We start from the raw sequence: 22928 nt of genomic DNA, 5'->3' as shown, positions 1-22928 counted from the left end.
TGGCACACTTGGAACTTCTCATATACTCCATTGAACGTAAAGCCATATGTAGAAAGAAACAGAGGCCCATAGCGTAATCCCGTAAACCAATAGGTAAATTTATTAAAAAAACTACTTACAATTTAAAAGACAAAAACAGGCATGTAGTATGTGCCGGTCATGGATCTAACCGCGGCGTCCCGCAAGTCTCCAGATCAGCATATGGATAAACAGCCGGCTTCGTTGGGGGGCGTGTGGACGTTTATGTCTGGGATCGCCAACGTTTCGTCATAAGAAAGACTTCTTCTGGGCGTGACCCCAGACGCAACACACACGCCTATGTACCCCCACACCTATGTCACATGACGGTCACCTCTGCCAATGGGTGTTCAATCCCAGGGGGGCGGGAGTAATATGTTAATAACTCGATTCCAATAGGTTAAAAGACCAAAGGAAACCGTCTGGAGATAGGTGGTACAAAACGCTAATAGGAAGTGATGATCCGTCTTCCTTAATGCCCATTCGTTCAAAAGGCAAAAGGGGCAGGGAGACGGTCGTCACGTGATGCACATCACATGATGAACAGGAAGTGATGATCAGTATCCTCCGATGACTCATCGTCATCCGGGCGGAAGTGACACGCTCACGCCCATAGCTGACAGGGTAAGAGGGCGGAGGCGGAGGTGCGGTCGTCACTCCAGACACATCCCTTGTAACAGGAAGTGATGATCCTCACTGTTCAAGAGTGGTGTCAGCAGAGTATGTCAAACCCTTGTAACAGGAAGTGATGATCCTCACTGTTCAAGAATGGTGTCAGCAAAGTATGTCAAACCCTTGAAACAGGAAGTGATGATCCTCACTATTCAAGAGTGGTGTCAGCAGAGTATGTCAAACCCTTGAAACAGGAAGTGATGATCCTCACTATTCAAGAGTGGTGTCAGCAGAGTATGTCAAACCCTTGAAACAGGAAGTGACGATCCTCACTGTTCAAGAATGGTGTCAGCAGAGTGTGTCAAACCCTTGTAACAGGAAGTGATGATCCTCACTGTTCAAGAATGGTGTCAGCAGAGTATGTCAAACCCTTGAAACAGGAAGTGAAGATCCTCACTGTTCAAAAATGGTGTCAGCAGAGTTTGTCAAACAACACCGTCGGTATTCAGGCGCCCCTGTGTACAGAGTGCAACCTCCAACAACATAATATGGTTAAAACCAAAATACATATATACCAAGGTCTATAACGGAATTAAAAATTATTAAGGATGTGGTGGAATGCTAGATAATCGTTGAAACAGGCAAAGGAGTTGATGTCCAATTCCTTCTATGTAATGAAAAATTTCTTTTACATATTTAATAATTGGCCATTGTGATACTTCATTCCATTGATATAAAACGCCATCTAGTGGCCAAATAAATGTGACACCACTGAAAGAGATAAAAATCAAAAAGGATAAAAATTAATTATGTGAAAAAACACTGTTGGTGAAAACAGTGAAAATGGGAGTGGGTTAAAATAAGTGATATTTAATTGAATAATATAAATTAACATGTGAATGAACACATATTATTTTGTGAAATAATTAACCCTTACTTACTCTCCCTATATCCAAAATTTCCATAACATTTTTTTTTTTTTTTTTTTTAGTGAGTGAATAAAAATAGTGATAAATATGTATAAAATGAAAAATATGTGAAAAATGCAAAATATTAATAAATGGAATGTGTATCACACATAGCCTCACAATTTAGAACCAGCCTGTATAAATCAAGATATACATCAACTTATGAGAAAGATTAAAAGGATTAAAAAGGTTGAAATCAGCTATTATTAATAAAACAATTTACATCCCATTCCACATTTAACCCATAGGGAATATAGGATTTTAGGCAATAGATCCAGCGAGTTTCCATCCTGGAAATTTCTCGCCTTACGTTGGATCCTCGCCAGTGAGCTTTAAACCTATCTATCCCTATAAAGAGTGTGTTTTTTGGGTTCTTGTGGTGGCATTGGTCATAGTGTTTGGAGACACTATGACCAGGGAAGCCTTTCCTAATGTTGCCCTAGCTTTTTCACTATTTTTATCACTATTTTTATTCACTCACTAAAAAAAAAAAAAAAAAATGTTATGGAAATTTTGGATATAGGGAGAGTAAGTAAGGGTTAATTATTTCACAAAATAATATGTGTTCATTCACATGTTAATTTATATTATTCAATTAAATATCACTTATTTTAACCCACTTATTTTCACTGTTTTCACCAACAGTGTTTTTTCACATAATTAATTTTTATCCTTTTTGATTTTTATCTCTTTCAGTGGTGTCACATTTATTTGGCCACTAGATGGCGTTTTATATCAATGGAATGAAGTATCACAATGGCCAATTATTAAATATGTAAAAGAAATTTTTCATTACATAGAAGGAATTGGACATCAACTCCTTTGCCTGTTTCAACGATTATCTAGCATTCCACCACATCCTTAATAATTTTTAATTCCGTTATAGACCTTGGTATATATGTATTTTGGTTTTAACCATATTATGTTGTTGGAGGTTGCACTCTGTACACAGGGGCGCCTGAATACCGACGGTGTTGTTTGACAAACTCTGCTGACACCATTTTTGAACAGTGAGGATCTTCACTTCCTGTTTCAAGGGTTTGACATACTCTGCTGACACCATTCTTGAACAGTGAGGATCATCACTTCCTGTTACAAGGGTTTGACACACTCTGCTGACACCATTCTTGAACAGTGAGGATCGTCACTTCCTGTTTCAAGGGTTTGACATACTCTGCTGACACCACTCTTGAATAGTGAGGATCATCACTTCCTGTTTCAAGGGTTTGACATACTCTGCTGACACCACTCTTGAATAGTGAGGATCATCACTTCCTGTTTCAAGGGTTTGACATACTTTGCTGACACCATTCTTGAACAGGGAGGATCATCACTTCCTGTTACAAGGGTTTGACATACTCTGCTGACACCACTCTTGAACAGTGAGGATCATCACTTCCTGTTACAAGGGATGTGTCTGGAGTGACGACCGCACCTCCGCCTCCGCCCTCTTACCCTGTCAGCTATGGGCGTGAGCGTGTCACTTCCGCCCGGATGACGATGAGTCATCGGAGGATACTGATCATCACTTCCTGTTCATCATGTGATGTGCATCACGTGACGACCGTCTCCCTGCCCCTTTTGCCTTTTGAACGAATGGGCATTAAGGAAGACGGATCATCACTTCCTATTAGCGTTTTGTACCACCTATCTCCAGACGGTTTCCTTTGGTCTTTTAACCTATTGGAATCGAGTTATTAACATATTACTCCCGCCCCCCTGGGATTGAACACCCATTGGCAGAGGTGACCGTCATGTGACATAGGTGTGGGGGTACATAGGCGTGTGTGTTGCGTCTGGGGTCACGCCCAGAAGAAGTCTTTCTTATGACGAAACGTTGGCGATCCCAGACATAAACGTCCACACGCCCCCCAACGAAGCCGGCTGTTTATCCATATGCTGATCTGGAGACTTGCGGGACGCCGCGGTTAGATCCATGACCGGCACATACTACATGCCTGTTTTTGTCTTTTAAATTGTAAGTAGTTTTTTTAATAAATTTACCTATTGGTTTACGGGATTACGCTATGGGCCTCTGTTTCTTTCTACATATGGCTTTACGTTCAATGGAGTATATGAGAAGTTCCAAGTGTGCCACATATTAATGTGATCGGTTTAACAACACACCGGAAACGGCTTTCGGCTTTTGGAGTCTTTCGAAGCACCTGAGCTTGATATCGGTTGACCTACTGGTTTACTACTAGCTGGGAGAGGCTGTCTCATTAAATTGAGCAGCCACGGAATTTCGGTAAGCTGCTTGTTATACCTGAGCACAAGGGTGTCCCCTTCCTACACTTTTCCCTGGTGTCACTGGAAGAAAGTTATTTTGCACGTGGATTCACATCTCTGCACTTAATATTGGGACTATTCATTTGGACATTATCCCCTCTCCTTTTTTGTTTTCTTTATATGAGCTTTTCAGCTATATAATTGTATACTGATTTCAGCGCTGCACTTTTTGGTTTTTATTGTATTTTTTGAATCACTGTTAGTTGATTTTGTGCCAGCTGCTCACTATTGTTCTTAATCATTTGGTTTTCTGTCACATCTAGCGCGGAAATTTTTCTTCTATTTAAGCAACACCAAATACTGTTCCGAACAAAATTCTCGATAGATTGAGCTGAATTTCTCAATTCCATACATTTTAATGACCTCTCATACTGCTCCCAATGTTGGGATTGTGAAATGTAGCACCAAAGATGCTGATATTGGCCCATTTATACTTTCTCAGACTGTATGAATGAAAAACTGCACTCTAATTGAACTGTTCTATCAGTGTTTTATCATAGAATAATGGAACATGCTTCCTTGAGCAAAGTCTGGACAAAGCTTTTATTAATGTGTTACATAATCTTTTCTCTGCATTTTACCAATACCATTTTCATGCTTTTTTTTATTTGAAAAAGCTATGAGCAAATGCTGTAGACCAGTGCAGTCCACTAAAAATCATATTTCATTGACTACAATCACCTGAAATCTGACTGGCTGCTTTGAATTTCTATACTTTGCCCATCGTACCTACTTTTCGTCCTGTCTTACAAATTCAGTCACATTAAAACTTTGGATTGAGAATTTGTCCATACAAAAATCACAGGTTACCACTTGGAAGTAGCTATTTGCTTTCTTTTCTGTGCCTCTCACTGTAGGACAAGAAATAAGGTGATTAGTTGTTGCTGTCACATTAAGGCTCCTTTCACACTTGTGCGACTTGGGATCCAACTTGTGAGACCCCAAGTCGCAGGACATGTGAAATTCAATGTATTTCTATAAGAGCTGTTCCTATTAACACTACAGAATTTGCTGCATCTTCAGAAAAGGTTCCTGCACTATTTTGGTCCGACTTTTGATGCGACCTTGGTCCAGAGAATCCAAGTGAAGAAATGTCACCAGCATTCCAAGGATTTCTCAAGAAGGATCCAAAGTTTTATTCTCATGATCACATAGTACACATAAGGCAACGTTTCAAAACCAAGCAGGGCCCCTTCGTCAGGCAAGTGACAAGGAGGGCCCAACGTGGTTCCGAAACGTTACCTTATGTGTACCATGAGAATAAAGCGTTGGATCCTTCTTGAGGAATCTTTGGTGTACTGGTGACATTTCTTCACTTGGATTATCTACGGTTCCCAGCCTGCAGTCACTGCAGCACCCAATATAGCCATTTCCAGGAACATGTGCATGGGGAATTACACATTTGGACTTGGACCAGAGAACGTATAGTCAATAAAAGTCAAAATCCAAAGTTACGCTCCAAAGTTGCGCTGGACATCTAATGTGAAAGGAGCCTTAAAACATGGATACTGTTAACCCGACGGAGGTTCTAAATTTTCCCTTATTTTACTGTATGAAAAGTGTTTGTCGCAGTCTTTGTCCTCAGAGAAGAGATTTCCTGTCACTTTTAGTCCTTATCCTTTCCCCTCACTGCCAAAAAAAAAAGTTTTGCGTGCAGCTGGGCTTTAAATTAGCCTGCTGTGTTGCTTATGTTAGGATTGCATGATAGGTTCACATCTGTGCATTTTTTTTTTTTATACATATCCACAGAAACGCACAAAATACAGTGCATTTTTGGCTTCATTGACTTCAACTGAATTGCATCAAAAATGCATGTACTTGTGTTTTTGTTGCATTTTCATACATGACAACAGACACCTCCTCCTACCAACATTAACCCTTTACAAAAAAAAAAAACGAAATAAAAATGCTTCAAACACTGATGAAAAACGCAAAACGAGCCACAAAAGCACGTGCAAAGATGTGAACCTAGCCGTAGTGGTGATACTTTTGGAAACACTATTGATCACAAAGATTGTAGTTTAAGCCTAGTAAGTCAACCTCCAATACTGTAGTGATATCTCCCTGTCTAATAATTAAAGTATATTTGAACTCTTACTTTAAAACAACCCATTCAGTTTAAACCATTTAAAACAGAAATGCAAGGTAAAGCGTGTGTGAGTATGTATGTATGTATGTATGTATATATATATATATATATATATATATATATATAAATATATTATAAATACTTTTTTTTTTATTCACATCTCTGTGAGCCTTTTGTGATTGGTTAAGCTATCTAGGATCTAGCAAAATATGACGTTCTGGGTGGACTTGACTATAAATGCTCTCAGAGTTAAACTAGAAGTGCACATGAGTGGACACTTTTTATTTCCCTTTATTTTTAGTTTTATTTCAAATAAAATGGTGGCTCTATATCGGCTTTCAGTTTCCTTTTAAGGCTTCCTTCACATATATGTGTATTAGATGCGTTTTGAACCGCATCCGATTCGCATGACATGTGAATCTGGCAGACTTTTCTATGGAGCCAGTTCACATAGCAGTGCAGCAGCAGTGTGAATGCGCTGCAAATTGAAAAAGAGTTCTGTATGCTTTCTGAGCTCTGCGGTGCGGTTCAGATACGATTTCCAGGCTGTTGCCTTCTATGGGAATGCATCTGAGTCTCATATGTTATCAGTTTTGAACACTAATTTGATCTGAAAAAAAAAAACAGCGTGGGGGTCCCCCCCCCCCCCAAATCTATACTAGCCCTTTCCAGTCTGGTATAGATTTTAGTGGAACCCCACTCCAACCTTTAAAAAGAAAAAAATGGCGTGGGCAACCCCCCCAAGTCCAAACCAGACAATTAGATCTGGTATGCATTATAAAGAGAAAACCCTCATGTCAATATTTAAAAAAAAAAATGGGTTGGGTTCCCCCCCAAAATGCATACCAGACCCTTATCAGAGCATGTTTAGGAGGACAAGGGCCTCTTCCCATCAACCCTGGGCAGTGGTTGTGGGGGTCTGCGGGCAGGGGGCTTATCAGAATCTGGAAGCCCCCTTTAACCAGAAGGCCTCCAGATCTCCCCCCCCCCCCCCATGTGAATGAGTATGGGGTACTCCACCAAAATAAAGTGTCAAAAACACAGACCGTTTTTTTTTTTTTTTTTTTTAAATAAAAAACAATGTCCCCCGGTATAGATTCATTGTCAATCGGACCCAAAAATGAAAAAAAAAATCTCCGCCAGTGCCGAAGGCTTCCGCCATTTGCCTGCTCCACCGTGTGGCCGTTCTTAAATAGCTTAAGGGTGGGGGCAACCTGGCAACATCACCTAGTGGCATCGCCCCCTGTGATGTCACTGACCGGTGCATTTTGGTGTGGGGGTTCCCTTCAAAATCCATACCAGACCTAAGGGTCTGGTATAAATTTGGGGCAACCCCACGCCATTCTTTTTTAAATTTGGCATCTGAACCGCACCTGAAATTGCTTCCTAGCTGCCTATGAAATTCGCAGGGAAAACAGAGGGGAAATTCTCATTATATACAAGTGTGAACCTAGCCTAAAACACATTCACAAACAAACTGCTTCCCATCTTGCCAACAGTCAGACATTCAGAAGTTCACAATTTTTTTTTCTTTGGACTACTATATATAGTAGTATTGGTAAAGTACCTTTTAAAGTTTATATATATGATGCTCTCAGAAAAGTCTTGTAAGTTTTAGTCTATACGGTAGTTGGCGGGGATTTCCTACATGTCAGTTCCTTAGCATGTTGTACGGCTACTACATAATGTGTAAGCTTTGGAGGGAAAACACAATGTGTAATTTTCTCACGGCTTCACATTCACATTGCACTATTCAAATATGACTAAAAGCATATATAACTGGTGGTATTTTACTGACCGGTGTTTGCCTGTTGTATATAACTCAACCCCTTAAGTACATAAGAACTCATTACAAGATGGCTATACAAACTAACTGATTTATTGTGTTGGACACACATGCACTATCTGACCCCATGCTGCAAGATATAAAACCGTTCATTTTAATATTGTCTTTTAAAAGATTTCCTCAATATAAATAAAATTCAAAAAATTTCCACGCTAATGTGATGAGTGAAAGAATGATAAATGTCAGCAGCCAACACAAAATCAACCAACAGTGACTCAAATTATTAATAAAACGTAAAAGTGTAGCGCTAGAAGTATTAATAATCACAACAATGATGAATAGTGTCCAAATGAATGAAGAACTAATAATCACAATAATGTGTGTATATAGGGAAAAAAGGAGAAAAAAGTGTCCAAATGAATAAGTCCCAAAGAAAACTGATGTGGAATCAAATCATAAATCCGCATGCACAATATTCCAAGGGGGGATTCTTCCCGTGACACCAAGGTGGAGGAAAGGAACACCTCTGTGATGGGGTATGATAAGCAGCTTACCAGATTTCCATGGCTGCTCAACTTAATGAGTCAGCCTCTCCCAGCTATTAATCAAGACCACTTAAGATCTGATGTTACGTGGATACTTATTCGATTCAAATGGACCACCTCTCAAGATGCGTGAAGGGATCAGTACAGGATAAACACTCCTCAATATTTTTCATTGGTCATAAATTAATATGTAAGGAAAAAGAAAGCGAGGCCCATAGCGTGATCCCGTTTAAAAATTATAATCTTATTTATTAAAAAATAGTACTCACAATGTAGCATGAATAGACAGGCATATCGAATGGTTGTACAAGGGATGAAAGTGCGGCGTCCCGCGGACAGTCCCAGGTAACAAAATAGTAAAGGCCGGCTAAGTTTTGAGGGGCGTGTGGACGTTGCGTCTGGAGTCGCCAACGTTTCGTCTCAATAGACTTCGTCTGGGCGCCCAACGTCCACACGCCCCTCGAAACTTAGCCGGCCTTTACTATTTTGTTACCTGGGACTGTCCGCGGGACGCCGCACTTTCATCCCTTGTACAGCCATTCGATATGCCTGTCTATTCATGCTACATTGTGAGTACTATTTTTTAATAAATAAGATTATAATTTTTAAACGGGATCACGCTATGGGCCTCGCTTTCTTTTTCCTTACATATTCATTTATGACCGATGAAAAATATTGAGGAGTGTTTATCCTGTACTGATCCCTTCACGCATCTTGAGAGGTGGTCCATTTGAATCGAATAAGTATCCACGTAACATCAGATCTTCAGTGGTCTTGATTAATAGCTAGGAGAGGCTGACTCATTAAGTTGAGCAGCCATGGAAATCTGGTAAGCTGCTTATCATACCCCATCACAGAGGTGTTCCTTTCCTCCACATACCCTTGGTGTCACGGGAAGAATCCCCCCTTGGAATATTGTGCATGCGGATTTATGATTTGATTCCACATCAGTTTTCTTTGGGACTTATTCATTTGGACACTTTTTTCTCCTTTTTTCCCTATATACACACATTATTGTGATTATTAGTTCTTCATTCATTTGGACACTATTCATCATTGTTGTGATTATTAATACTTCTAGCGCTACACTTTTACGTTTTATTAAAAGATTTCCTCGCAATTTTAGAAATCAATGCTATAAAAGGGGGAACTTCAGTTTTTTTAAAATATCAATTAATCCATATTATTATTGCTACGCAGACTATTTTGTTATACTTAAATATTATTTACATTTAATAATAAATTATAATTATTCTCTGTATTAATATATAAAAATGCTCAGTTAGAGGAGATAATACCTTTCTGCTTTGTAGTCCTGCTAGTCACTTTTCTTTTTTCCTTTTTTTAATGATTTTATACATAACATTATTTATTGATATGGAGTTGAATAATTGTTCATCATATACATAAGCCATTCACATCAGTTTCTGCCCACCATAGTTGAACAGACACATACTCAGGAGGTGCCTGGGAGGTCAATCAGTCTATCGATTTCTACCTGTTTTTGGGATGTAAAAAAAAAAAAAGTGAACCCAGAAGAAACTCACTAAATCCAAAGGAAGAACATAAAAAAAACTTTAAGGGATAAGTTCACCTTTTTTTTAAAAAAAAAAGTAATAAATGCACATCTTTTTGCAGGTACAAATAATATTTTTTTTACTAGCATAAAAGCATTGCACCCACGATCAATAGATACACACTGACAAAAAAATGAATGAACTACCAGAGTGCTCAAGAGCACCAGGGTAGTTAATTGAAACTACAAGCCGACAGCCGCAAAGGCTGTTGGGACTTGTAGTTTCCCATTCACAGAGGTCTGTGAATGAATGACATGGTTGGGCAGGCGGAGCCCCGCACAGCCGCATTTTTTTTCCAAACAGTGACAGCGGGTGCCCAGAGAAGATGCCTGCCTGCTGTCATAAGGGAGGGACAATGCTGCTAGAACATGTTACATGTTCCACCCTAAATCCGGGTGGAACATGTAACATATTCTAAAATGTAAACTTATCCATTAAGCAGGTTGTGTCCTTTGTGGAAATTGGACCTAGGATTACAGTGCTGCACGACAGCACGTTGGAAAAAAAAAGCCCCTAAATTCTTGGAGATATCTGCAATAAAGGAGACCTCCAGTAAATATGATTGTAAAGAAGGGTGGTAAGTGTAATGTTCTCTGCCCTTTCTGAGATAGGCTCTCAGAAAACTATGCCCAGAGCATAGTAGTTCATTTTGGTCCCAGCTATTTTATGAATGGAATCAATCAATGCAAAAGAAGTCTACGGAGTCGTCATTGCAAGTGGCTAATTCTAGCAGGGATAGGAAGTGTGCTCACAGAACTATACGGCATTGACTTAATGGTACCACTGCATCCCAGGTAAGGTTTTCTGAGAGCCATATCTCAGAAGAAAAGCATGGCAGTAAGTCTAACATTCCAATTACCCACTCTCAATCAACAGTGACTATTTGTAATCCTTATGCTGCTAGCATTAGTAAATAGATAGGACGGTATATTATATTTACCTGTTTTGGAAGTAAAACATTTTATATTTCAAATCCTTTCCTAGAGAGATATCCTTTAATCTGCAACTTCTTCTAAAATCATTAAGCAAGCGAAGATTAATTCTCTACAAACAGCTTCCATACATAGTAAAAACATTTATACTATGATTGTTTTGCACTATAATTGTCACACCGACAGTAATTTGGATCTTTTTGCTTGTATAGTACAATCTATTGAGTGCACAATTACCCTGTTACATATAAATATTTACACTCCTCAATCCATGACAGTATTTGCCATGTAAACTTCACTTACAGATACCTGAGGTTTCCCTCCTCTCTGTTATATTGTTTGCTCCCTAACCCTTGATTTTCTTGTCTGAGCCTTTGATGTAAAACAACTGTGTTCGAGTGCTGATGAAAAAAAGAGAAATATTGGAAAATACTGCAGTTCATTTATACTGCATGTACAGGGAGCCAAAGACATGGTGATCTATGAATGAATGCTAGAACAAGTTTGTTTTCAGCAGCATCGTTTGTCTTTTCATGGTTTTTAATAGAAATATTTTTGTGCTGCTTTTGATTTTCTACAGTCATTAGTGTGCTGGAGTGTCAAGTCATGGCAATGTATTGTCATTATTTTGCATAGGTTGTAATCACTTTGTCTTACAGCTATAGAGCTGAGCATCCAGAAGCCAGAGGGCACCTGAGCGAGGCACTCACTGAGGACACTGGAGTAGGCACCAGCGTTGCAAGCAGTCCCCTGCCCCTTACTACGGGAAATGAAAGCTTGGACATCACGTTGGTCAGGCATCTGCAATACTGCTCTGAGCTCATTAAGGTGAGATGGGAGTCCGATTAAAGTGGTTGTAACCGAACGGCCAGCTTCTGTCGGACCAGCTGCCTCACACACAGACTAAATGTTGGCCGGTTTCTATTGAACTGGCCAAGGCCGCCAATATTCAGCTTGTGTGTACTAGGTATTATATACAGTATACTCAGTGAAGTGACTAGCCTCGGGTGATACACAGATGAAACAAATCCTCCAATATAAGTTGTATCGGTCTTACTACTGTCTACAGTACAGTCGTTGAAAGTGCTCCCCTGTCACCATTTATCTCTGGTTGTCAGGAAAACGTGTCAGAAGTGATACATGCAAAAAGCAAAAGAACAAGGCACCAGACAGAACACCTAGTTCTCTTAATTGCAACAAGAACACACTACAGAGGGATATGCTCTGTTTTTTATGTCTGAGGTTTACAAACACTTTATTAAATAATTTTATGACGGGCTACTTTTTGCCTCTTTTATATTATATGTAGAAACACCTTAAAGGGTAAACTCCCAAAACTGTTACATTTTAATTCTTGGTTTGTATATGTTGGTACAGCACACCACACTCTGGCCTGCATTTCTAAATCTGAGAGAGCTGGAACAAAAAGGACTTATGCCAAAGATTTAAGCCTTTGCTACCTTAACTGTGTTCTAATTCAAGCAGGATAGGTGAGCCACGAACCTGACTTTGATGCTTTTTTTTTAATATAAAGAAACATGAAAAAAGTAAAAATAGTGAGATGTTGCCTGGGCTGACCAACTAAATGCTAGGTTTATTTTCCAGAAAATAAAAGATAAAATATGATTTGCCGTCGCAGCAGTGTGAACTGAGCTTAAGAGTTATGGGTTTCCCCGCATCCAATTTGCATGACAGGAGAGTGTGACCGGCTCTCAATGTAGGTTCACACAGCTCTGGGGCGGCCCGGTCCGCACTTAAAAATGGTCCTCTGCGTCTTTGGCTCCGAATCAGGTGCAAATTTAGGCAAAAATTCGGACCTGGTTCCGCACCTGAGTGGATGTACGGGGCCGCACCAGACCCCCTGCTGTGAGCCGCGGCTGCAGCAAGTGTGAATCCAGCCTAAAGGTTTGACCATGCACTACAGACACAGATTTAGCCATTGTGGTATATAAGCAGTGTTAATTTTTACATCAAAGTTCGATCTAGTTTTAGTCATGGTCTTTGGACTAAAATGCCATTTTAGTTTAATCATCTGTATTGTTTTAGTTATAGCACCCCCCTGTCAACCAGAGAAATCAAACTTGTGTTGGAGGGGCTGTCAGTTAGCACTGCCTGCAGCCACTTCAAGCACTTTTGAAATATATGTAGTGCGACAGTTCATGGTTTATGGTGCAGATGATTGTTGATAAAATTGTCAATGTACAACGTTCAATGAAATATTGGCTCATCCTACTTGGCCCTGGGTTGGGCCATCCAAACTAATAAAACTGTTCATAGTAAGCACCACTAGTAATAAGTGGATTCCCTATGATTGCTTCTTAATCTTAGGAGTGATTAAAGATGCACTCTAGTCATACCTGAAAATAAGACCACCTGCTTTAGATTTTCACCCAGGCATTGTCGCCGTAGACTGTAATTCCTTTTGTTGGCAATCTAGTTATCTATGAACCCCATTTGTTTCTTGTTGGTAATACAGAAAGGGTTTTTCCCAAAGACACAAATGATATGCTCCTTGCTGCATCTCCTGTTCCCCTGTCCTAGATATTCGATCCATGTGGACAGACCCCCCCCCCCCCCCCCCCCCCATTTAGTGAGAGAGTGCACGGGCTTGCACAGAAACTAAGAGCAATTTTACAGTAGGTACGAAACTCAGAAAGTATAGGTGAAACAGATAAAACTTTAGAGTACTGTAAATTAAATCATCGCTAATACAGTGCCTTGCGAAAGTATTCGGCCCCATTGAACTTTGCGACCTTTTGCCACATTTCAGGTTTCAAACATAAAGAAAACTAATTTTTTTGTGAAGAATCAACAACAAGTGGGACACAATCATGAAGTGGAATGAAATTTATTGGATATTTCAAACTTTAACAAATAAAAAACTGAAAAATTGGGCATGCAAAATTATTCAGCCCCTTTACTTTCAGTGCAGCAAACTCTCTCCAGAAGTTCAGTGAGCATCTCTGAATGATCCAATGTTGACCTAAATGACTAATGATGATAAATAGAATCCACCTGTGTGTAATCAAGTCTCTGTATAAATGCACCTGCACTGTGATAGTCTCAGAGGTCCGTTTAAAGTGCAGAGAGCATCATGAAGAACAAGGAACACACCAGGCAGGTCCGAGATACTGTTGTGGAGAAGTTTAAAGCCGGATTTGGAAGCAAAAAGATTTCCCAAGCTTTAAACATCCAAAGGAGCACTGTGCAAGCGATAATATTGAAATGGAAGGAGTATGAGACCACTGCAAATCTACGAAGACCTGGCCGTCCCTCTAAACTTTCAGCTCATACAAGGAGAAGACTGATCAGAGATGCAGCCAAAAGGCCCATGATCACTCTGGATGAACTGCAGAGATCTACAGCTGAGGTGGGAGACTCTGTCCATAGGACAACAATCAGTCGTATACTGCACAAATCTGGCCTTTATGGAAGAGTGGCAAGAAGAAAGCCATTTCTTAAAGATATCCATAAAAAGTGTCGTTTAAAGTTTGCCACAAGCCACCTGGGAGACACACCAAACATCTGGAAGAAGGTGCTCTGGTCAGATGAAACCAAAATCGAACTTTTTGGCAACAATGCAAAACGTTATGTTTGGCGTAAAAGCAACACAGCTCATCACCCTGAACACACCATCCCCACTGTCAAACATGGTGGTGGCAGCATCATGGTTTGGGCCTGCTTTTCTTCAGCAGGGACAGGGAAGATGGTTAAAATTGATGGGAAGGTGGATGGAGCCAAATACAGGACCATTCTGGAAGAAAACCTGATGGAGTCTGCAAAAGACCTGAGACTGGGATGGAGATTTGTCTTCTCCAACAAGACAATTATCCAAAACATAAAGCAAATTCTACAATGGAATGGTTCACAAATAAACATATCCAGGTGTTATAATGGCCAAGTCAAAGTCCAGACCTGAATCCAATCGAGAATCTGTGGAAAGAACTGAAAACTGCTGTTCACAAACGCTCTCCATCCAACCTCACTGAGCTCGAGCTGTTTTGCAAGGAGGAATGGGAAAAAATTTCAGTCTCTCGATGTGCAAAACTGATAGAGACATACCCCAAGCGACTTACAGCTGTAATCGCAGCAAAAGGTGGCGCTACAAAGTATTAACTTAAGGGGGCTGAATAATTTTGCACACCCAATTTTTCAGTTTTTTATTTGTTAAAAAAGTTTGAAATATCTAATAAATTTCGTTCCACTTTCTGATTGTGTCCCACTTGTTGTTGATTCTTCAAAAAAAATTACAGTTTTATATCTTTATGTTTGAAGCCTGAAATGTGGCAAAAGGTTGAAAAGTTCAAGGGGGGCGAATACTTTCGCAATGCACTGTAAATCTGTAACATGACATTTACACGGGGTTCATTGGCCGGTTAGATGCTGCAGAATTAAGGTTACTGACTCCTAGGTTCTGGTTCGCCTGGGCAAACTACTTAAATGCAGGGTCTGCTAAGGCTAAGAAAGGAACAGCCAAGCTAGAAGAGACGAGGGTGGAGTCTAATCCTTTTCAGGTCCCCTTGCAAGTGGCGAGCCACTCCTCTGCCTCCATGATCTCCCTCACCTTCCCAACATAATCTAGCTCGCTCGGAATGTGCAGCTTTTTCCAGTGGACTGGTTTGAGGTGTTTTGCAACATTGAGAAGGTGAGGGAGAGCACTGCGATTATAGTGTGAAATAGGAATGGGGGAGACAGGGAGCAGAAAGTGTTTAGGTGAAGCGGGGAGATCAATACCAAGACCATCTGATATGTGCTTACGAGCCTTAGACCAAAAGGAAGACAGCAGTGGACAATTCCAGAATATATGTAGGAACCTCTGACCACCTCCTCTCCAACACAGGTGAGAGGCTCTCATGGTCTGATTTAAGCATCGTACACACTTGACAGCTATGGCCGGCTTTTTTCGGACCGGCCATACACACAGGACAAATGTCAGCCGGTTTCTATTGAACCGGCTGATACCCCCCTAAATTCCACCCTAGTCTAGGCTTCATCACCGTGTAAAGGGGCTATATTGGAACTTGCTGCAGGCTATTACACAGAACTCATCTTTTGTGACTTGAATATAGCAGCTATGTTTCCTGGAGAGCATTAGGAGCTCATTCATTGATTTCACTTGTTGCCTGGAATGTTAAATACGCACTGCATTTCTACTATACTGATCCAGTTTTTTGTGACTGTGTTTTATTATAGCAAATAATTATATCAAGTCAAGTTCTATTTGTTCTAAGAGACCTGAAAAAGAAATTAGGCAAGCAATGCCAAGTCATCAAGAGACTTTCCGACATCAGCAGAGAGAATATGGGCAACACAAATTCAGTTGTAGAAGGTAAGTTATGGCTGACAGGCCATTGAAGGCCGTGACTGATGGGCACTGAGCAGAGACAATTACTGTTTTCAGTAGCTGCACAGAGCAGACTAGTTTATTGCATGTCTGGAAAGAAGCCCATAAACCGAAAGTGTTATAAACTGAAATGACCTCTGTTCCACACGAAAGCTTGTGAATGTCACTTCTCAGTTTAATGACATTACTAATAATAGTAGTGTAAGGTTATGGCTTCTATTGCAGTGACCTCAGTAATCTTCTAGCAAGCAATGTAATGCTGGTTTAAAAAAGAAAAAAAAAGTGTTACCCACAGCAACTGCTACTAAGGAGTTAACTTGTAAACAACCAACTTAAAAAGAGCTTTTGGTGTAGGAATAGAGACATTAGAAATGATCATTGGGGAGGTATAGGCTTTTTCTTCAATCCACCTTGGGTAGCATTTAAAACATAATTAAATTAGAAATGCATTCCATGTTGGATTAACACTTTTCCTATAAATATACTGTATATAATAGAATTCCATAGACACACATTATAGATTGTCTCTATGGTGGTTTCGGCAGCATAATTTTCTGCTAAATGAAAGTCCACCCACTGTCATCGTTGCTGCTTCTATTACATCAGGTATCTCCAAGTTAAATTAAACTGTGTGACGAATTGAGTTGAATAAATCTTCAAGGTCCTCACAACCCAAAAACAAACATTGTTTTTCTAATCAAGTAATTGTAACATATTGCAGATTGATTGTTGGTCCTTAATTACTCTAGCTGCATATTTTTTCTTTTTAATTTTTTTTACTTATTTTTCATGTAGTGATCATGCCAGTAACGCATTCTGTCCTAGGTTGACAACATTCACATAGATACTCACATAGATATATAGATATACTTACTCTGTATCTTCAGAGATGCAGCATTTTCATCCTAGGACTGGAAGTGTGATTTAACAGACCAGAAAAAAATCCAAACCATTTAAGAACTAGCTTTAAGAAAATTTTCTCTATCATTCATTGACAGACGCAGATCCATATTCTTCTTGACCATTGGGTTATGCTGCTCCTACAGGAGTGGGGCACTAGGCAGGAAAAATCTTTACCATGCCTATGGGGCAGTCCCTGCAGGCATACACCCACTCACTCTGCTATAGGATACAGTTTGTTTCTGCCTAGTTTAGGAGTAGGACTATAAACTTAGTTTTTCCAACGTCCTTTAGCTACGCATGCCTTGATTTGCACTTTTATACAAGGGGTTCGCCATATGGCTTCTCCGAGGCGATCCCCAATACCTCCGTGGGATCTTAACTTGGTACTGTCTGTTCTTCAAAAACCTCCTTTTGAGAACATTAGGGAGATTCCTCTGCTTACACTGTCACAGAAGGTTGCCTTTTTGGTGGCTATTACTTCGGCTTGCAGAGTATCTGAATTGGCGGCGCTATCCTGACGTTCACCTTATCTGGTGGTCCACAGAGATAAAGTGGTACTTTCGACCTAATCAGTCGTTTCTTCCTAAGGTGGTATCTGATTTCTATTTGAATGAAGGCATTGTGCTGCTTTCACTCTCTGTCCGAAGCCCAAGCATCCCAAGGAAATTGCCTTGCATTATTTGGATGTGGTTCGGGCAATTAGGCTTTACCTGGTGGCTACTGAATCTTTCCGGGAAATCAGAACCTCTCTTTGTCCTCACGGAAGGACCTCGAAAGGGATTGGCCGCGACCATATCCACATGGATCAAGCAGACAGGGGTACAGGCTTATTCACTGAAGGGTCAGATTCCACCTTTCCCTGTGAAGGCGCATTCTATCAGGGCACGGATTGTCTCTTGGGCTTTTCACTATCAGGCATCAGTAATGCAAGTTTGCAAGGCGGCAACTTCTGCAACATCTGTGCACACGTTCACAAGTAGAAGTGTTGGCATCTTCGGATGCTTCTTTTGGCCGCAAGGTTTTGCAGGCTGCTGTATAAAAGAGAAAATATTCTCTTTGAGGGTGTATGTTTTTTGTGGGTGAGCTTCAGTTGTTTCTGGTTGCTCACTAGTTGGCTAAGTGTAGCCTTTTTGGGAATTATTTTCTTTTCTGCATGGTTTTGGCACCCCTCATGCAAATACTACTTTGGGAAGTCCCAATGGTCAAGAAGAATATGGAGCTGTGTCTGTCAATAAACGATAGAAAAAAAAAGGATTTTTCCTTTTCTCTGAAGTTCATTGACAGACACAGCACCCGCCCCTCTATTTCTGAGTGGGATGGGGTTTTTCATCTAAACACTGCTTGCAACAAAACTGAATCCTATAGCAGAGTGAGTGGGTGTATGCCTGCAGGGACTGCCCCATAGGCATGGTAAAGATTTTTCCTGCCTAGTGTCCTACTCCTGTAGGGGGCAGCATAACCCAATGGTCAAGAAGAATATGGAGCTGCGTCTGTCAATGAACTTCAGAGAAAAGGATTTTACGGTAAGTCAAAAATCCAGTTTTTTTGACTGGTCGAAGTAAATTCTCAGGTAAGGAAAACATAGATTAATATCTGCAAGGACCTGACACTGACAAGGTGGGTAAATGAACTTGTGGAGCTGGATGGCTTTTTAAAATACGAAGAAAGTCTGTGCATAATGTGTATAGGCTTTCATAGATGGGAAAGTTGTAGAAAACGTACATTTTAATTTGTAGCTGAAATGGAAAATGCAGGTGGTTATATCATATTATTAGATTGTTAGCCTATACACAGGACATCTTTTTATAAAAATTCATAGGGAAAATAATTATAGATAAAGGGGGAATGAGCTTGACACCGCACGCAACTAAACCTGCAGCCAAGTAGAACTATTAACTTACAGTGCATCCGGAAAGTATTCATAGCGCTCCGCTTTTTCCACATTTTGTTATGTTACAGCCTTATTCCAAAATGGATTAAATTCAATATTTTCCTCAAAATTCTACAAACAATACCCCATAACGGCAACATGAAAGAAGTTTGTTTGAAATATTTGCAAATTGTTTTTAAATAGAAAAAAGAGAAAATCACATGTACATAAGTATTCACATCCTTTGCCATGACACTCAAAATTGAGCTCAGGTGCATCCTGTTTCCACTGATCATCCTTGAGATGTTTCTACAACTTGATTGGAGTCCACCTGTGGGAAAGTTAGTTGATTGGACATGATTTGGAAAGGCACACACCTGTCTATAGAAGGTCCCTTAGTTAACCCTGCATGTCAGAGCACAAACCAAGCCATGAAGTCCAAGGAATTGTCTGTAGACCTCTGAGACAGGATTGTGTTGAGGTACAGAACTGGGAAAGGTTTCAAAAAAAATCTGCAGCATTGAAGGTCCCAGTGAGCACAGTGGCCTTCATCATCCATAAATGGAAGAAGCTTGGACTCTTCCTAGAGTGGGCCACCCAGCCAAACTTAGTGATCAGGGGAGAAGGGCCTTCGTCAGAGAGGTGACCAAGAACCCGATAGTCACTCTGACAGAGCTCCAGTGTTTCTCTGTGGAGAAAAGAGGATCTTCCAGAAGAACAACCATCTCTGCAGCCCTCCATCAATCAGTATGGTAGAGTGGCCAGACGGAAGGCACTTTTCTGTAAAAGGCACATCACAGCCTGCCTGGAATTTGCCAAAAGGCACCTGAAGGAAACAAAATTCTTTGGTCCGATGAAAGAAAGAATGAACTCTTTGGCCTGAATGGCATGTGTCATGTCTGGAGGAAACCAGGCACCGCTCAGCACCTGGCCAATACTATGCCTACAGTGAAGCATGGTGGTGACAGCATCATGCTGTGGGGATGTGTTTCAGGAGCAGGAGCTGGGAAACTAGTCAGGATCGAGGGAAAGATGAATGCAGTAATGCACAGAGACATCCTTGATGAAAACCTCCTACAGAGTGGTTTGGACCTCAGACTGGGGCAAAGGTTCATCTTCCAACAGGAAAAGGACCCTAAGCACACAGCCAAGATTGCAAAGGAGTGGTTATGGGACAACTCAATGAATGTCCTTGAGTGGCCCAGACAGAGCCCAGACTTGAACCCGATTGAACATCTCTGGAGAGATCTGAAAATGGCTGCGCACCGACGCTTCCCATCCTAACCAATGTAGCTTGAGAGGTCCTACAAAGAAGAATGAGAGAAACTGCCCAAAAATAAGTGTGCCAAGCTTATAGCATCATACTCAAAAAAAAAAAACTTTGGTGCCAAAGGTGCTTTAACAAAGTATTGAGCAAAGGCTGTAAATACTTATGTACATGTGATTTTTTTTTTTTTAATACGTTTGCAAAGATTTCAAACAAATTTCCTTCACGTTGCCATTATGGGGTATTGTTTGTAGAATTTTGAGGAAAATATTTAATTTAATCCATTTTGGAATAAGGCTGTAGCAAAAATGTGGAAAAACTGAAGCGCTGTGAATAGTTTCCAGATGCACTGTAGTTGTCCATGTCTGGTTTCTAGATACCGTGTACAGTGTACACCATTCTATCTTCACACGCAACATTTTATTTATCCATGTATGTGGTTTTTTTATTCGTTTCGGCTTCTTAAATTTGGAAAGATGAGGTTTTGTTCAAAACTCGCTTTCCAAACTTCACATATGCACAGTTCATTGAAAATCCTTAATCTCTTTTTGTTCTAACTATTTAAAATTAATCTGTCTTTTGTGGTTGCTTGTTTATAAAGGAGAGTGTAATCTTAAAGAAGTCCTAAACCCAAAAGCAAACATTTATTATATTGCAGCTTACCAATTCTTAGATGTGATGGCTGCATTAGTTTGCTCTTTTTTATTTTTTGTCTTTTTTCTATTTTTGATTTGTGATCCAGCCAGTAAGTCTGTTGTTTTTAACAGAAAAGCTCTCTTGCAGTTACAGGAATGAGACAGACCATTTACCACTGACAGGGATTCTTAAAAAGATCAGCTTTTATGTAAAATCTTTATCCCAAAAAAAAAGTTTGCGGTAACTGATTATAACATATTAGCTGGAGTTCAGCTTTATTTTTTTAGTGTATTTAAATCTGATTTTTCTAACACCCCCCAGACTGGGGTTCATTTATCCAGGATGGGGGCACTCTTATACAGGGGATGTGTGTTACTGGCCAGATGACCAAGTTAGAACGGAGGGAAAAAGCCAAAATAAAGAAAACAAATGCAGCCACCACATCTAATGATTGGTAAGCTGCAATATATTCCATTTTTGGTTTGAGGTTTAATAATGCTTTAATGTAAAACAGTAAAGCTCCATTCACACTTGTGGGACTCCAAAGTTGTGCGATTTCCAGTGCTCCTTTGAGTGCTACTTTGATCCAGCTTTACACTGTCTGGACCTAAGTCGCATCAAAGTAGTGCAGGCACCTTTTTTGAAATTGCTGCTACTTTAAATTGCACAGATCCGAATGGGTGCCATTGAAAAGATTGGGCTGCGACTTGTCTTGTCCAAAGTCACATGACAAGTTTCACAAGTGTGAATGGAGCCTAATTATCATCTGACTAGTGTTTACACCTGTTATTCTACTGATCATAACCCAGGGTTGTTTCTAGCAAAGGGCACACACACACACACACACACACACACACACTCCAGTTCACTTATGCTTCCTGCTGATTTCTGCCACGTGGACACTTTTACAAAAAAAAAATATCTGTCTTTAAAAGTAGTGTTGATTAACCTCTCTGGTAGCCTGCATAAGTATAAGTCATCATTCTCTCTCCCCCCCCCCCCCCCCCCCTCAGCTGCTGCAAGCATTTCCCAGTCAAATGCCTGCTCCACCCCTGCATTTCAGATAATGCACCACTCCCCCCAGAAAATTGTTGCAATTACAAATGTTTAGGCATTCTCATGTTGATTTCTTTGTTTGTATTGGTATGACATGAAAAAGCGCAGAAGCAAAAAGCTACATCTGACACATTCCATGCAAAACTCATAAAAATGGACTGCTTTAGGTCATTGTCCTGCTGAAAGACCCATGACCTCTGATGGAGACCCAACTTTCTGACACTGGGCCCTACAGTGCACCCCAGAATTCTTTGGTAGTCTTCAGATTTCAAATGCCATGTACATCCAAGACATGTCAAGACATCCAGTGCCTGAAGCAGGAAAGCAACCCCAAAAATACTGTGATCCTCCACCATGTTTGACTGTAGGGACTGTATTTTTAACCACTTTACCACCGGAGGATTTTGCTGTCTTACGTCCAGGTCACTTTTTGCGATTCGGCGCTGTGCGACTTTAACTGACAATTGCGCGGTCGTGCGACGCCATACCAAAACTAAATTTACGTCCTTTTTTTCCCACAAACAGAGCTTTCTTTTGGTGGTATTTGATCACCAGTGCGCTTTTTACTTTTTGTGCTATAAACAAAAAAAGAGCGTTTATTTTGAAAAAATAACAATATTTTTAACATTTTTTTATATGAAATCACCCCCCCCCCCCCCAAAAATTTAAAAATCAAATTTTTTTAAAATCTTTGGCCAATTTGTTTTCTGCTACCTATGTTTGGTAAAAAAAAATCACGATAAGCGTATTTTGATTGGTTTGCGCAAAAGTTATTGCGTTTACTAACTACGGGAAAGATTTCTGTCATTTTTGGTGTTTTTTTTTTTTTAACGCGTAATGGCGGTGATTTGCGATTTTTTTTTTTGCGGGACTGCGACATTGCGGCGGACAGATCGAACCCTTGACTGACATTTTTGACACTTTTGGGGGTACCAGTGACATTACTGCCGTAATCAGTGCTATACATATGCACTGTTACTGTAAAAATTACACTGGCAGTGAAGGGGTTAATTTTATTGAAGAGGGAGGGGTTAAT

General features: G+C 40.2%; 1 protein-coding gene across 3 annotated transcripts in view; it reads left to right on the top strand.

The window, feature by feature from the left end:
• Nucleotides 1-22928, top strand: part of RIPOR2 (RHO family interacting cell polarization regulator 2) — a 251008-nt gene that overhangs the window by 162764 nt on the left and 65316 nt on the right. For all 3 annotated transcript variants that reach the window (XM_082258658.1, XM_082258660.1, XM_082258659.1), the window contains 2 exons: nucleotides 11476-11644; nucleotides 16010-16145. In XM_082258658.1, coding sequence (XP_082114784.1) covers nucleotides 11476-11644; nucleotides 16010-16145 — 305 coding nt within the window. The remainder of the gene's footprint in view (nucleotides 1-11475; nucleotides 11645-16009; nucleotides 16146-22928) is intronic.

The sequence above is a fragment of the Pelophylax lessonae genome (assembly GCF_965119305.1).
Source record: "Pelophylax lessonae genome assembly, chromosome: 5".
NCBI lineage: Eukaryota > Metazoa > Chordata > Amphibia > Anura > Ranidae > Pelophylax > Pelophylax lessonae.
The sequence above is the reverse complement of the archived record's forward strand: the minus strand, read 5'-3'. Positions and strand labels throughout refer to the sequence as shown.